The 16,753-nt window shown below is 37.4% G+C and overlaps 1 protein-coding gene across 2 annotated transcripts in view; it reads right to left on the reverse strand.

The window, feature by feature from the left end:
* Positions 1-16,753, reverse strand: part of EML4 (echinoderm microtubule associated protein like 4) — a 170,621-nt gene that overhangs the window by 60,892 nt on the left and 92,976 nt on the right. The window contains exons 3-6 of one of the 2 annotated variants that reach the window (XM_011935921.1): positions 13,899-14,028; positions 9,619-9,792; positions 7,616-7,744; positions 6,207-6,232 (exon numbers count right to left, since the gene is read on the reverse strand). In XM_011935921.1, coding sequence (XP_011791311.1) covers positions 6,207-6,232; positions 7,616-7,744; positions 9,619-9,792; positions 13,899-14,028 — 459 coding nt within the window. The remainder of the gene's footprint in view (positions 1-6,206; positions 6,233-7,615; positions 7,745-9,618; positions 9,793-13,898; positions 14,029-16,753) is intronic. The other variant, XM_011935923.1, reaches the window with a different exon arrangement.

The raw sequence follows: 16,753 nt of genomic DNA on the forward strand, positions 1-16,753 counted from the left end.
GGCAACATGGTGAAACCCTGTCTCTACAAAAAATACAAAACTAGTTGGGCACAGCGGCACATTCCTGTAGTCCCAGCTACTCTGGGGGCTGAGATGGGAGGACCAACTGAGCCCGGGAGGTCAAGGCTGCAGTGAGCTGTGATCATTCCATAGCACTCCAGCCTGGGCAACAGAGTGAGACCCTATCTCTAAAATAAAAAAGAAAATAAATAAGTTTTAGAATTAAGTATGGTCTCCATTGGAAATGCACTGGTTTTCTGTCCTTTCTGCTTATGCACACTCAACAAACTTCTTCCTAAATTCTGGAATTGCCAAATTTGGGATACCATCTTGGTAAAAGGGAAAGAATCTGCCTGTAGTTCAATGAAAGGCTTTTGATTTTTTTGGTTTGTTTCAAACTGCACATTCTCTGAGTAAGTGACAATATACACCCTCTCAATAGGTGACACAAAATACAGTGTCAGCAGGACACTGCTATCATATATCTTTACCGATAAATTTTAGCTATTCTTTCAGATACAATGCTCAGTTTGCACAGGTATGAACAGGTTTTAGGACTAAACAGGTCTGGAGCCAACAGGTCAGAAAACATATGCAAGGCTCTGAACAAAAGCACCTTCATTCAAGCCATCCTCCCACCTCAGCCTCCCAGTAGCTGGTACTACAGATGTGTGCCACTATGCCTGATTAATTTTTGTATTTTTGGTAGAGATGGGGTTTTGCCATGTTGCCCAGGCTGATCTCGAACTCCTGAGCTCAAGCAATCCAACCACCTTGGCCTCCCAAAGTGCTGGGATTATAGGTGTGAGCCACCTCACCCAGCCTTTAAGTTCTTCAAAAGGTAGTTTACAAGCAAGTTAGTGAAGGTATTGTAGGGACAGGAGGAAACTGTGCTTCATTTTCTGTTTGCTACAAGAAAAAGCTTTCAAAAAGTTACCGAAAAGACCTTAAAATATATGTAAGGAAACTGAGGCCCAAAGTGTCAGGGTAATAGGAAAAATTTTATCAGACAACAATGTTTTGTTTTCTAAAATCACTGCTTTAGCAAATGGAATTTTCAGCTTCTCCCAAAATTATGAGTTATCTAACTCACAGTGCAGAACTGTGATTCTTTAATTTTCTGTGATACAGGTCATTTCACCCCTAACTAGGTCTCATGTTTACTACTCATTTGTCCTTTCTGCTGTATCACTTCACTTCCCTTTCCTACATGACGTACCTCACGAAGCTGCTCTTGCTTGGAATGAATATGCATTTTATAAATGTAATTGCTAAATAATACAAAATTGTATGTACTCTATGATGAAGGACCTCCTTGCTATTCCTTAATACAGCAAGAAAGTTCCTGCCTCAAGGCTTATATACTTCCAGCTTCCTCTGTTCATAAAATCCTTTTTACAGTTATCTACATATTTCATATTTCATTCACTTCCTTCAGGTCACCATATCAGAAATGTCTTCCCTAACCACTCTATATAAAATAGCAATTCTCTGCTCTCCTTATTCTTTCCCCATATGTATCACCTTCCTGACATATGAAGTATTTATTATCTGTTTTGTCTATGGAGCATGAATATAAGTTCCACACAGCTCAACACTGTAACTGCTGTAACTCTGTCTAGGATAGGGTCTGACAAAATAAGCACTCAGTGAATATCTGTTAAATGAATGAATGTATAAAATGTATATATGATAAAGAACAATAAAGAAACACATCAGAACTGTAATCTGTTAGAATGGTAAGATTATTCAGGTTTTTTCCTTTCCCCAATTTTATAAATGAGTTTGTATTATTTATTTTAAAATTATTTGATAAACCATTTGGCTACAATAAATTACTGAGGGATTTTAGACAGTATATACATTTTAGACAGTCAAAATGACTTCTCAAGTATTTTTAATCTGAAGACTTTTTTGGACAGGTAGCTAATACTCAATTACTTCTCAATTTTCTAAGATATTATAACTGAGCTTCCACCTTGATATACCTGTACAGTTAGGATATGACTGTACTGAATGGTAAATAACAATGAATCTAATCCCAGAGCAGGGAGACAGCACCATAAGAGGAAGAAAGAATGGGATTTAGTGATTGATGACTTCTTTTTTCCTCCAAACAAGCAGATTTCTTCCCAGTAGAGACCTGAGTCATTCAGTTTCTCAACATGACCAGGTAATCATGTATTAAATATAAACAGACCTAGTTTGAAGTTCTGCAAGAGAAAAAATAGATTTAAGATTATTCAAGTCTGAAAAAGTATTCTGAGGACATTCAGATTTTGCTTCAGAAATAATGAGAACATGTGACACTTATTTTCCATATCTAAAAAATGTAGGCCAGGTGCGGTGACTCACACCTATAATCCTAACACTTTAGGAGGCAGAGGTGGGAGGACTGCTTGAGGTCAAAAGTTTAAGACAAGCCTGGGAAACATAGTGACACCCCACCTTTATAAAGTAAAACAAAAATTAGCTGGGTGTTGTGGTGTGTGCCTGTAGTCTCAGCTACTTGGAAGGCTGAGGCAGGAGGGTCACTCAAGCCCAGAGTTTAAGGCTGCAGTGAGTTATGATCACGCCACTGAACTCCAGCCTGGTTGGCAGAGTGAGACCCTGTCTCTAAATAAATAAATAATAAATTTAAAATGTAACACATAGTTGGTCCCTTGGTTTCCATGGGACATTGGTTCTAGGATCTCCTGCAGACAGCAAAATCTGTGGATGCTCAAGTCCTTGATATAAAAGGTATAGTACTTCCATGTAACCTAGGACCATTTTCCTGTATACTTTAAATCATCTTTAGATTACTTACTAGTTGTTACACTGTATTGTTTAGGGAATTATGACCAAAAAAAAGTTTATACATGTTCACTACAGATGCAACTTTGTTTTCCTTGAATATTTCAAATGCAGGTCAGTTGAATCCAGGAATGTGAAGTCCACAGATATGGAAGGCCAGCTGTACTTGATAACTATTTCAGGGATGACCTTAATGGCAGTATCATTTTATTTATTAGAAGATTTGTCAAATTGTTATCTATTTTCCATAATAAGCAATTTTATACATGGTGCTTCAAGTCCCCCAACTTAGCTTGGAAAATGTTTTAAAATCAGTAACTCACCACAGTGAATACTACTGTATTAGAACCTAACTGCTACCTCTAACAACAGATAGTCCTACAGGGAAGCTTATTCAAATTATCAGTTGATATGCTAGGACTTTATCTCTGCTGTATCTGGAGCACAACCCAGCAGAACTAAGGAAGAAAGTAACGAAAAAAAGTTTAGGTTTCAAGATATAAACATATAGGTCAGTAAGAGCCTCTTTTTAGTGGCATAACCTGCTCTTCCTCTCACATCTAACCTCAGAGACTGCCCTGTGTACATCTCATTCTACTTTCTATTGCTTTCAACAACCAGTTTCCTGACTTCTGCCTAAATGGTGATTGGAATATGCAGCTTTCTAGCTTTTCTCCTACTCTGCTCTGTCTGAAGGATACAGGCCTTTCAAGTAAAGTATTCTCTGTTACCACTCACCTAAATGTACCATATGTAAATAGGCTTCTTCTCAAATCAAAGCAGATGATGTGGAACAAGTCAAGGTGCTAAATTAATGTCATATTTTAAAAAGAATGTCCAAAAATGACAAATATTAGCATTAATAGCTGAAATACTAGAAAACGTGCTGTGAATATGCCATGCAAAATGAATACCAGACTTTTAAAATAGCTTTACAACTAATGGTCAATGAATGTCACCAATTTAATAATTATCTTTTCATCTTACAATACAAATCTGAGTGCAAGGTTTTACTGCCAAATTCACATATTAATAACTAAAACTTACTTGGTATTATATGCCAGGTACTGTGTACACTTTATTACTATAATTTTTACAGTAACCCTTTAACGGCTTATTATTATCTCAATTACGATGAGAAAACAAAGACTTACAGAGGTAGAAGTAACCTGCTCAAGGTCACTATAGCTAAGTCAATGGTAAAACCACTCTTTGGACTCCAAAATCCATGTGTTTAAACATCTACAAGACATTGTTTGCTATACATCTCTACATATAGGTTAAGTTTTACAGACAACTCAAATGCAATTTGTCCAAAGCCAAACTCCTTTTCCTCACATCTCCTTCTCCTCAAATGTTCCCTATTTCAGTAGATGCCACTCTATTTCAATTTATATTTCATATGTATTATTTCATCCTTCAGTAGTCATGTGAAATAAGCTTTATAGTTACTATACTCAGAGTAGAAAACCACTCAGAGATACTGTCATTTAGCCTAGGTCATAAGGCTATTATGCATAACAGTCAGGACCAAACACTAAACACAGCTATTCCCCATTCGCTGCTCTTCCTATCACATACCACTGCCTCTACTTAAAAAAAAAAAAAAAGTTTCAGACCAGAGGTGGTGGCTCACGCCTGTAATCCCAACACTTTGGGAGGCTGACGCAGGAGGACTGCTTGAGCCCAGGAGTTTGAGACCAACCTAGGCAACAAAGTGAGACCCAATCTCTACAATAAATACAAAAATCAGCCAGGTATGTGGTGCGCGCCTGTAGTCCCAGCTACTCGGGAGGCTTCAGTGAGAGGATTGCTTGAGCCCAGGAGGTAAAGGCTGCAGTGAGCCAAGGTAGTGACTGCACTCCAGCCTGGGCAACAGAGTAAGACTCTCTCTCTTAAAAGTTTTGAAATAAAATGTAATAAGAATTATCTTCATAAATAAAATTTCATTTTTCCCTTTAAAGTATCTCAAACATTACTTAATCTATGTTGTATTATAAAGAAGGGAAAAAGTTATACCTACTAAAGAAGAATGCCAGCAAAATTCAACTTCATTTAGAAAGTCTATGTAAAAACGAATGACCTAAAGTCTATTAGAAATATATTTTTTTCTTTTCTTTCTGGAACCAAAAAAGTAAAAATCCACAGAAATCAAGTTAAATCTCTAAAGAAACCCTTTAACCACATTGTAGTTTGTTACTCTAATAGACCAGAAAATAAGGCTAACTATGAGAGACACAAATGAGCTGTGAAAACCATGCACAGAAAGGACATGCTTTCATTAAGAACAGCATGCTTCAATTAAATTTGCAGGCAATCTAAAGAGAATGTAAAACTGATTTATAAAACTTACCTACACTGCAATTAAATTAAATACGCATTTGCCAAAGTCTGCTTCCTTTTTTTGGTCCGAACAAGCCAACAACAGCAAGTAGCCAAAAGTTACAAACAATACAAAAGAAAAACTTAAGAGGAAATGGATTCGCTAGACTCGTTATATTTTCAGTCTTAGCATCAAGAAATGAGTGATTATTTGCAATGAAGTTGTCAAGACAGGAAACTGAGTTAAAATTTATCAATCTTTTAAATGGCTTTTCTAGGTAAAACTTTTTTTTAAGGGAGAAAACTCCCTCTAGTATTTTATCCCTTTTTGTAATACTGTATTTTTGCTGTTCACCTTGAATCTTCAGACTTCTTAGAAATAAGATGGATTTTTAAAAATGTAGCTGAGCCAAATGTGGTGGCTCACATCTATAATCCCAGCATTTTGGGAGGTTGAGGAGGAAGGACTGTTTGAGGCCAGGAGTTCGAGATCAGCCTGGCCAACATGGTAAAACCCCATCTCTACTAAAAATACAAAACAAACAAAAAAACACAAAAAATTAGCTGGGTGTGGTGGTGCCTCTAGTCCCCAGCTACTCAGGAGGCACAAGAATCGCTTGACCTCAGGAGATGGAGGTTGCAATAAGACGCGATTGTGCCACTTTACTCCAGCATGGGCAACAGAACAAGACTCGGTGTCAAAAAAAAAAAAAAAAAGTAAAATGTAGCTGGATTCACCTAGTTGAAATCACCATATTTCCTTTGTTAGGAGGAAAGTCAGGCAGCATAAATAATGAAAAGCCAAATAAGAGACCCAGGAAAAAAATTCACTTAGAAGGCAACCAACTGCATAGCTTATTCTTACCTTGGCTGTTTTTTTCGCGAGTTGACATTTTTGCTGGTTGAGACAAAAATGACATTATCTTACAACAAAAACTGGGTATTTTCCTAAATAACTATAGTAACGCACTTTGATTACTATGAACTAATAAAGTGCACTGGATGAAAATAAGTAAATATTCTTTTCAATTAGCAAAAATTAAACTAAGAAAGGCAAAATAAAAATTTTTAAAGGATTTTTAATTTACCTTGGTTGATGATGACATCTTTATGCCTAGAAAAGAAATTTAAGAAACACATTTATTTTATAATTTTATATGGCTGACCATTAGAATCACCTCAGGAAACTGTAAAAGTGTCAATGCTTAGGCTATAACCTAGACAAATCTCTAGAAGCGAAAGTAAGAAATCAGCATTTTTTAAAGTTTCTCACTAATGAACTACTAATATACACTATTTTATAAAACAATGAGTATCCCACAAGAGCATCTAAACAGTGAAAGCATAAAAATAACTTATGAAAAATACTCAAATGTTATATGATTATTAAGATTTATTATTTGGCTGGGCACAGTGGCTCACGCCTGTAATCCTAGCACTTTGGGAGGCTGAAGCAGGTGAACTCTTTGAGTCCAGGAGTTCAAGACCAGCCTGGGCAACATGGCAAAACCCTGTCTTTACAAAAAATACAAAAATATTAGCTGGGCATGGTGGCACGTGCCTGTAGTCCCAACTACCCAGGAAGCTGAGGTAGGAGAATCACCTGAACCCAGGAAGGTGAAAGCTGCAGTAAGATGTAACAGTGATAGTGCCATGGCACTCCAGCCTGAGTGACTGAGTGAGACACTGTTTCAAAAAAAAAAAAAAAGACATATTATTTGAGTTGGGAGCATTAAAAGGTAGATACAACTTTTTGTAGAAGACTTGAAAGAAAATATACACGGGGTTGGGTACGGTGGCTCACGCCTGTAATCCCAGCACTTTGGGGGGCCGAGGCAGGCAGATCACGAGGTTGAGAGATCGAGACCATCCTGGTTAACATGGTGAAACCCCATCTCTACTGACAATACAAAAATTAGCGGGGTATGATAGTGCGCACCTATAGTCCCAGCTACTCGGGAGGCTAAGGCAGGAGAATCGCTTGCACCCAGGAGATGGAAGTTGCAGTGAGCCAAGATTGTGCCACTGCACTCCAGCCTGGCGACGGAGTGAGACTCCGTAAGAGAAGTAAGAATTATAATACAGAGTTTTTAAAAAGATTCAAACCAAGGCCGGGCGCAGTGGCTCACACCATAATCCCAGCACTTTGGGAGGCGGAGGCAGGCAGATCATGAGGTCAAGAGATCAAGACCATCCTGGCCAACACGGTGAAACCCTGTCTCTACTGAAAAATACAAAAATTAGCTGGGCATGGTGGTATGTGCCTGTAGTCCCAGCTACTCGGCAGGCCGAGGCAGGAGAATTGCTTGAACCCGGGAAGCAGAAGTTGCAGTGAGCTAAGATGGTGCCACTGCACTCCAGCCTGGTGACAGAGCAAGACTCCGTCTCAAAAATAAAAAAAAAAAGATTTAAACCAGACATACATAACTACACATGCAAACATAATAGCCAAATAATTATTACTTTTTACATATAATGAAGAAAGTGCAATACTTACTTGTCTGTATTTTTGGTAACTTTTGGTATTAATTTGGGTGTTGAAGGTATTTTCGACAATTTATTACGGCTATCATCTGCATTTTCCCATGAATTGTGTGACTTTTCAGCTGGTGATGGTCGTTTTATGCTAGAAGGAACATTAATTTCTTAGAGAAAAATTCTGAGTGTCAAAGACACGTAACTGACAATTTAAACAGAACACAAAAGCAGCAATTAACATTTCCTTAAAGCTAATCCAGAAAAGAGAAGGATTAGTTGAAAGACTGCCTGGATGAGTAAAGGAGTTAAACAAGGCAACTCCCAAACCTGTATTATAATTTTCTGTATCACTCAGAAGATTCACTAGAACAAAATTACCTGATTTTTTTAAAAAAAAAACACTTCTGTTAACAGAAAAAAATTATTTCCTTATATCGCTAAGGTTTCTCAAAATCTGTAGGTACAGAAAACCTGTATTTTTTCATAGCCATTGAATTTTATGAGGCTGCCATTTTCATTTTTTGTGCAATTATGTCCTCAAGTAATTACATTACATACGGTACAAATGACAATTTCTAAATATAACAAGGAATAAACTCTTGTTTATATCTTTAGGGACAATTTTACCAATGATCAGAAATAAACAAGACTTTACATAAGAATGTGGTTATTGGCAATCCTGATTCCCTATACTTATAAGTGAAATTTGTTTCTTTACAAATGATTTTTTCATTGCATTGCTAACTATCCTCAAACTCATCCAGTCTCCAATACTTCTTGCAACAGTATATCCAAAGAGCAATTTAGGAGGGCAAGCACATTTCCAGGAGACCTCAAGAAGCTGAAAAAAAGATGCTGGGACAAAGAAGACACCAAGTGAAATCAGAACCTTAAAGAGACCGATTATAAGAAGCCACCTTAAACCACACACAATCCAAAGTCATGTAGCATTAATAAGCTATATCCAAGAAAAACTCCACAGGAGACCAGGCAGAAAAATTACAAACCATTTAGATTGGGTAAGAATCTGCATGAGACACACAGACAAAGCATTTTGTAAGTGGTAAACATGCATCAATCAAGCGAAGGGTATTTTGATTTTCCCAATTTCCATTAGCGATCTGAGGCAAAATATTAAATTGATCAAATAAAAATATAAATCTTTTAGGAATGGTTGTCATTTATTTTATTAAAATTCTAGCCAGTTCTGGAAATGGTTTAATAGTTTCCTAAGATTTCCAAGCAGAAGTACGATGATAAAATATGTCTATTCCTAATCACAAGGCTTGAATAAGCATTTCTAGACAGGCAAATTTAATTAGATTGGTCTCAATATTTGATTAGGAGGCAGCTGTAGCACTGAACTCCCAGCATGCAGGTTTAGATTCTCAATTTAGGCTCACACACACTGTTAGAATGTTCCTCCCTCTTCCCCTTCTCATAACTTTAAAATATTATTACGGACACAGAGAGAAGCTCTCAAGCAAGCCTTTAGCATAGAAAAGACCAGGTGAAATGGATTCATTTCTCTACTCAAGCAAGAACTTATCCTCCCAAGACCCAAAACTGAAACTGAGATGCAGCCACCATGGAGAGCCACTTGAGATGGGCCCTTGCAGGTTGAAGGTTGTAATGATGCCAAAATACAGTGAGGACAATTACATATGGCCATTTTCTATCCATGGCTATAAATTTATGCATAGTTACATACAAGTATAAAAAGTATTCAAAAATTTGGTTGGGAGAATATTGTTTGGTTTTAGACTAGGTTATTCCTGCCTTCCTTTCATCATATTGTTCATAACTCAGTTTTTTTTTTCCAGTTTTAACTGAGAAGTTGTGACCTTAATTCTTTATTCCCCAATGTGCTATAAAGTATAAATTATAAGCAATGAAGAAGGGAAAAATAAAGCCACCAGCCTTTTCTCTCAGAATCCTTGGATAGCTAACTTTTTCCCAAGTCACAGAATTTAGGTATCATTACAACCATTCCCTAGCTCTGTACTTGGGGACAGTTAAAACCTTTTGGTGGGAGTAGCATTCTTGCTTTCTGGAGTTTGTCTGTGTATTTGGAGAGGTTGTGAAGAGGGCTGGGGAGAAGGTGATGCTCGAATTTGTGGACTTTGATCATTAGAATGAGATTCCTCTTTTTTTTCTCTCTGTCCTTGTGGTTTTTCTTTCTTTTTTTCTGTACCACTGTAAAATAAAGTATAACATGGAACAATACACATTTAAACAAATAAAAAAAAATCAAATGATAGAAAAGTGATTATTATATAATTCAAAACCCTAAGTCATACAGCTAATACAATTTGCACTGTTTTCATTCAAGAAGGACAATATTTCTTTGAAAATTCCAGAAGCTATTAACATCTTCAGTGAAGAGTTTATAAAAATTCTAAGGTGATGCATCCCATGAAGATTGCCCCTTTAGACAGAAATGGTCTCTAATACATTTTGCCATCTTGGCAGATTTTGGGGGACAAATGAAGGTCTCTTAACTGACCTCAAGTTACCCAAATCAGAGGATTATCTGTGTAAAGCATAATGACTGATGCCAAAGGAACACTAAATATTCACGTTTAAAAGATTATTCTCCAATTCCTGTTTTTTTTCTGTATACTTCTACTCCCTTCAGTTGAGTTTTAAACCTACCAAGAGTTTAAGTTTTTTCCCAAATCTGTTTATGTTGGTTATTTTAATTATGTAAGTTAATTAAATACAAAGAGAATAGCAATTTCTATGAAAACTAAGTTTAATGCTCTGGAAAGACTACAAAAAAATGAGTTACTAAAAAAAATTGCTGTTAAATTTAGTGTGAGTGACATGATTTAAAAAATCACAGAAGCGGCTGGGCGCAGTGACTCACGCCTGCAATCCCAGCACTCTGGGAGGCGAGTGGATCACCTGAGGTCAGGAGTTCAAGACCAGCCCAGGCAACATGGTGAAACTCCGTCTCTACTAAAAATACAAAAATTAGCTTGGTGCAGTGGTATGTGCCTGTAATCCCAGCTACTCGGCAGAAGAATCGCTTGAGTCGGGGAGGCGGAGGTTGCAGTGAGCGGAGATTGCACCATTATACTCCAGCTTAGATGACAGCGTGAGACTGTCTCAAAAAACAAACAAACAAATCACAGAGCCTGGGTGCGGTGGCTCACACCTGTAATCCCAGGACTTTGGAAGGCCAAGACGGGAGGATCACTTGAGCCCAGGAGTTCAAGACAAGCCTGGGCAACATAGTGAGACCCTGTCTCTTTAAAAAAAAAAAAAAAAATTGGCCGGACACGGTGGCTCATGCCTGCAATCCCAGCACTTTAGGAGGCTGAGGCGGGCGGATTATGAGGTCAGGAGATCGAGACCATCCTGGCTAACAAAGTGAAACCCCATCTCTAATAAAAAATACAAAAAATTAGCCCGGTGTGGTGGTTGGCACCTGTAGTCCCAACTACTTGGGAGGCTGAGGCAGGAGAATGGCGTGAACCCAGGAGGCAGGGCTTGCAGTGAGCTGAGATCACGCCACTGCACTCCAGCCTGGGTGACAGAGCGAGACTCCGTCTAAAAAAAAGAAAATCATAGAAAGAGAAATGGGTTCTAACATACTCTTCTGCCAGAGTTTTAAATTTCTTACTCATTTCATTTCTGAGAACTGAAACTAAAAATTTTAGAAAGTTATTTATGGGTATATTTTATGAAAGACAGTCAACAACAATTTGATCAGACATACATACTTAGAGGGTAGATTTGGTCTTTCATTTAAAAACTCATGAATGAATACAGGTGAATATATCTTATGTTAAAATATTTCAGATATTTATGTATAAATTCTTTGGATTCTGTACTTTGACTCTTGGTTAATAAACCAACCACCTGCTATTCCTAACCAGACTGGATAAGTGTACTTATACTGAAAACACTCTTGACAATATTACAAAGCTGATGGAATCAAGACTTGAATTTCAGTGATGAAAGGGTAGGAAACTACTAAATGCCTATTTCTTTTCTTTCCTTTCCTTTTTTTTTTTTTTGAGATGAAGTCTTGCTCTGTCATCCAGGCTGGAGTGCAGTGGTATGATCTCGGCTCACTGTAACCTCCACCTCCAAGGTTCAAGCAATTCTTCCACCTCAGCTTCCCCAGCAGCTGAGATTACAGGCACCCACCACCACACCCAGCTAATTTTTACATTTTTAGTAGAGACGGGGTTACACCATGTTGGCCAGACTGATCTCAAACTCCTGACCTCAGCTGATTTGACTGCCGCGGCCTCCTGAAGTGCTGCGATTACAGGCGTGAGCCACTGTGCCCAGCCCCGAATGTCTGTCTTAATCAAAGGACGTTTTGTAATTCGATTGTAAGGTACATAATCAACAAGAAAGTTTGTTCAAGAACATTTTAAATAAATGTACATAGTATATACAATTTATCACATAATAGTTTAAAATGTTATAGTATATTTTAATGTCAAGTGACATTTCTTAACCTGATACACTTCTGATAACTTCTGACTTCAGACTGGCCCTTGACTACCTACTTTGTGATCAATTGTTTTTTAAAGTGGGTGCTAAGAAATACAATTTTGGCCGGGCGCAGTGGCTCACACCTGTAGTCCCAGCACTTTGGGAGGTTAAGACAGGTGGATCACCTGAGGTTGGGAGTTTGAGACCAGCCTGACCAACATGGAAAAACCCTGTCTCTACTAAAAATACAAAATTAGCTGGGTGTGGTGGTGCATGCCTGTAACCCCAGCTACTCCCAGTGCTGAGGCAGGAGAATTGCTTGAAGACGGGAGACGCACGTTGTGGTGAGCCAAGATTGCGCCATTGCACTCCAGCCTGGGCAACAAGAGTGAAACTCCATCTCAAAAAACATATGTATATAAAATAAAAAAAATAAAAAAATAAAAATTAAGAAATACAATTACACTTCAAGAATATCAGATTAACTTTAAAAACTGAGTTCCAGTATGTCCAACTCTCTCAAAAACAAAAACAAAAAACAGAAGTTACTTCTTTCTTGCTGTTCTTCAACAAGAATACAGAGGCCGCTAGTTTTATGTGGGCCCAGTAAAACCTAAAAGAGCCACTTTCCTTCTGGCTTATTTAAAAGCAAAATATAGGGACCCTGGATCATAAACTAACAAACTCAGCTAGCCTTAGACTGTTGAATCACTAATGTTCATAATACTGACCACTACACACCAACAGTACAATAGCTACGTAAGAAAATGGGCTGAATCTGAACCATTACTGGATACAACATGGAAATTTATTTAAAATTGTACTAACATTTTCTTACGGTTTCTCCTTTTCCACTCAAAGTGGAGTACAGGTAATAAATTTTAGCATCCTTTGTAGGGGAAAGACTAGATTCTGTAATAACGATGTCAAAGACTGAGTTCTAGAAGGAATTTTTAAAAGGGCTGAAGATCTTGGCATTTCTTCAACATTCTTGTAGTTAACTGTTTGGTTAAGTATCTATGAATCCTCACCGATGAATAATTCGGTCACTGGCATTAGTTTATTGAGGTAAGCATTTTCCATCAGTACACTGTTAACACATGATCTTATTACTCAAGATTTTCTTCACTCATTCTTTGAAGAAACTGGTTGTAAGATTTTGTAGCTGATCACCTATGGTCTCCCCAAACTCTACATCAAATAATTTGCTAGAAATTACAAAAGGGGGAAAATCCTGTGAGCACTTTTACTGGAGTAAATTAATTAACTGATGAAAAGAACATAAAGAATGCAAATCTGTAATCCACTGAAACTTATACTGCTGTAATTCCACAGCCCTCCTGCCCACCATCCCCTAACACACACACACACATACCCCAGATAGTACTATATTTTTGAAATAAGCTTTATAGTTATGGTTAAAAAATAAAAGTTATAACAGCATTTGACGTCCCACTGACATAGATATATCAAATATTCTGTTTTCCCTTTAAAAATGCTGTATCAAATATATCACTTGCTATGGAAAATTCACTTATACAATTTCTTTAAATATAGTGATGCTTATCAACAAATACTTGTTAAAAAGAAACAAAACAAAACCAGGAAATGAAACTGCTTTCTTTCTTTAGTGAGAATGGAAAGCTTCCTCAAACAACTTGACAGGTATGATGAGTGCAAGCTGAGTGAGCACAGGCTAAATGTCTCTACTTTCACAGTTTAAGAATTCAAAGGACATGTTCATTTGAATTCAAATAGCTCTATTTCATATTTTTTCTAAAGGTAGACCTCTACCACATTCAGACAATTTTGCAATGTTAGTTTTTCCCCCCTTCACAAATGGGTACCTTTTAGCAGCAGATGAAAGAGTTTCTTTTCCTGCAATTGAGACAGCGCTGGTATGACTTGGTTTTCTGTTTGCACCACTTCCATTGGTTATACAGGACATGGGAATAGCTACTCGAGGGCTTGGTTGGCCTAAAGATAATTAAGGAAAAAAAATTATATCAAATCTGAATATATTCCTCAAAGATCTAAGTTTTAAAATTAAGTCCATTTGGAAGGAGGGGATGGTGGAAAAAAATTAAGTACATTATTGTTTATAACTTTTGAGCAGAGTGCCCCCCTGGTATGCAGCACATGATACTGTCTCAAGACTTAATCCCATCAAAACAGACCTATAGGAAAGCTATACTAATTTACTAAAACACAGTTGGGCTGGTTCTCTTAGCTAAATGGTTTGCTTTACCACACACAGCAGCCTTATAACACGATTCAAATGCGTGCCTCAAGTAAACCATAAATCCTATGACACCAATCTTCAAAAACAGTTTCTTAAAATCATAAATTTTAAATCCTAGAAACCATAAATATTAAATTCTAGACTGTTACTCCATATAAATAAAGCATAAGTATATAAAGTTAACCTGTTAACTTACACAGTACAAGGAGTAGAATAAATGTGTGAATGGTATATTGGTGTGGTCAGAAGACACAACATCACAAGATAAAACAGTCCTGTCTATACTAAGAGTCAAGTAAAGATTTGGGAATAGAGAACATTTTTATTTTTTAATTTTTGGACTCAGTTTTCTCATGTGCACACAAGTAATATCTGGTACCTTAGGAAGTTCTACACATGGTGGTATAACACTGCATTTTTGTCAAGAGTAAGATATTGGAGGTCATTTGTATCATAATCACCTAACATGCTTCCTTAATATAGATTCCTAAGTCCTACATTAGATTGAATGAATTAGAAGACAGGAAGAAGAAGACCTGCTGCATTTATTTTTGAAACCTCTTAAGAAATTTTTTTTTACATATAAGTTATATTAACCCCCAAATTATGCAAATATCACTGGTCATTAGATTTAGTTCTAATATGTCAAACAAGTTACTTATTGGTTTATCAGTAGCTTTTAAAAAACTGTGATAAAACAGTCCTAAAATTTATCATTTTAACCATTTACAAATGTACAATTCAGTGACAATTAATATATTCACAATGTTGTGCAACCATCACCACTACCAAGTTGCAGAATATTTTCATCACCCCAAATAGAAACCACATATCCACTGGCCAGGCGCAGTGGCTCAGCCTATAATCCCAGCACTTTGGGAGGCCCAGGCGGGTGGATCACGAAGTCAGGAGATTGAGATCATCCAGGCTAACACAGTGAAACCCCATCTCTACTAAAAATACAAAAAATTAGCCAGGCATGGTGGCGGGCACCTGTAGGTCTAGTTACTCGGGAGGCTGAGGCAAGAGAATGGCGCGAACCCGGGAGGCGGCGCTTGCAGTAAGCGAAGATCGCGCCACTGCACTCCAGCGTGGGCCAAAGAGCGAGACTAGGTCTCACTCCATTAAGCGGTCACTCCCTCCCCACACCCCACCCTCTAAAGAAGCCATACCTTGTTTGGCTTCTTTTATATAGTACAATGTTTTCAAGGTTCACCATGTTGTAGCACATATATTTCATTCTTTTTTATGACTGAAAAATATTCCATTGTATAGATATATTTTGTTTTTCATCTGTTGATGATCATCTGGATTGTTTCCACCTTCCCCTTTTGGATAATGGGAATAGTGCTGCCATAAACATTTGAGTAAAAATTTTCATATGAACACCTGTTTTCAATTATTTTGAGTATATACCTAGGAGTGGAACTGCTCAGCCACGGTTGTTGTATGTTCAACTCTTTGAGGGACTGCCAAACACAGTGGCTGCACCATTTTACAATTTCACTAGCAATGTACGAGGGTTCCAATGTCACCATATTCTTGCCAACACTTGTTATTTTCAGGTTAAAAAAACTCAAGAGGGTATTAAGTGTTACCTCATTGAGTTTTGGTTTCATTGATTCTATTGTTTTTCTATTCCCTACTTCATTTATTTTGCTCTAATCTTTATTTCCTTCCCTCCGCTAGGCTTTGGATTTAGTTTATTCTTCTTTCCTAGTCTTTTTTTTTTTGAGACAGGGTCTCGCTCTGTTGCCCAGGCTGGAGTGTCATGGCACAATCATGGCTCAGTGCTGCCACAGCCTCCAAGAGCGCAATCCATCTGTCTACCTCAGCCTCAAGAGCAGCTGTGACTACAGGTGCATGCCACCATGTCTGGCTAATTTTTGTATTTTTTTTTTGCAGAGACAGAGTTTTGCCACATTGCCCAGTGTGGTCTCTAACTTAGGTTCAAGCAATCCACCTGCCTCAGACTCTCAGTGGCGTGAGCCACTGTGCCCGGCAACCAATTACAGGCATTTTTACCAATCTTTTTACCAATGCCTCAAATGGCATATCAACTTCAATTGCTCAAACATTTTGCCCACTTTAAGAACGGGCTTTCTTCTTAATAACTGAGGCATACAAGTTCTTCAAATATTCTACATAAAAGTCCTCTGACAAATACATGTCTGGCAAATATTTTCTCTTATTCTGTAGCTTGCCCTTTTATTTTCACAACAGTTTTTGAAAGAACAAGATTCTTAAATTTTGATGAAATTCAATTAATTGATTTTTCTCTTATAGTCTGTGCTTGTTTGTGTGCTACTTATGAAATGTTTGTCAAACTCAAGGTCACTAAGATCTTTCTTATATAAGTTTTAGCCCTCACATTGAGGTCTATGATCCATTTTGATTTAATTTTTGTTTATGGTGTGAGATAAGAGTCAAGGTATTTTTGTTTTTTTGTCTTTTTTTCCC

Source organism: Colobus angolensis, unplaced genomic scaffold (genome assembly GCF_000951035.1).
Source record: "Colobus angolensis palliatus isolate OR3802 unplaced genomic scaffold, Cang.pa_1.0 Scaffold15, whole genome shotgun sequence".
NCBI lineage: Eukaryota > Metazoa > Chordata > Mammalia > Primates > Cercopithecidae > Colobus > Colobus angolensis.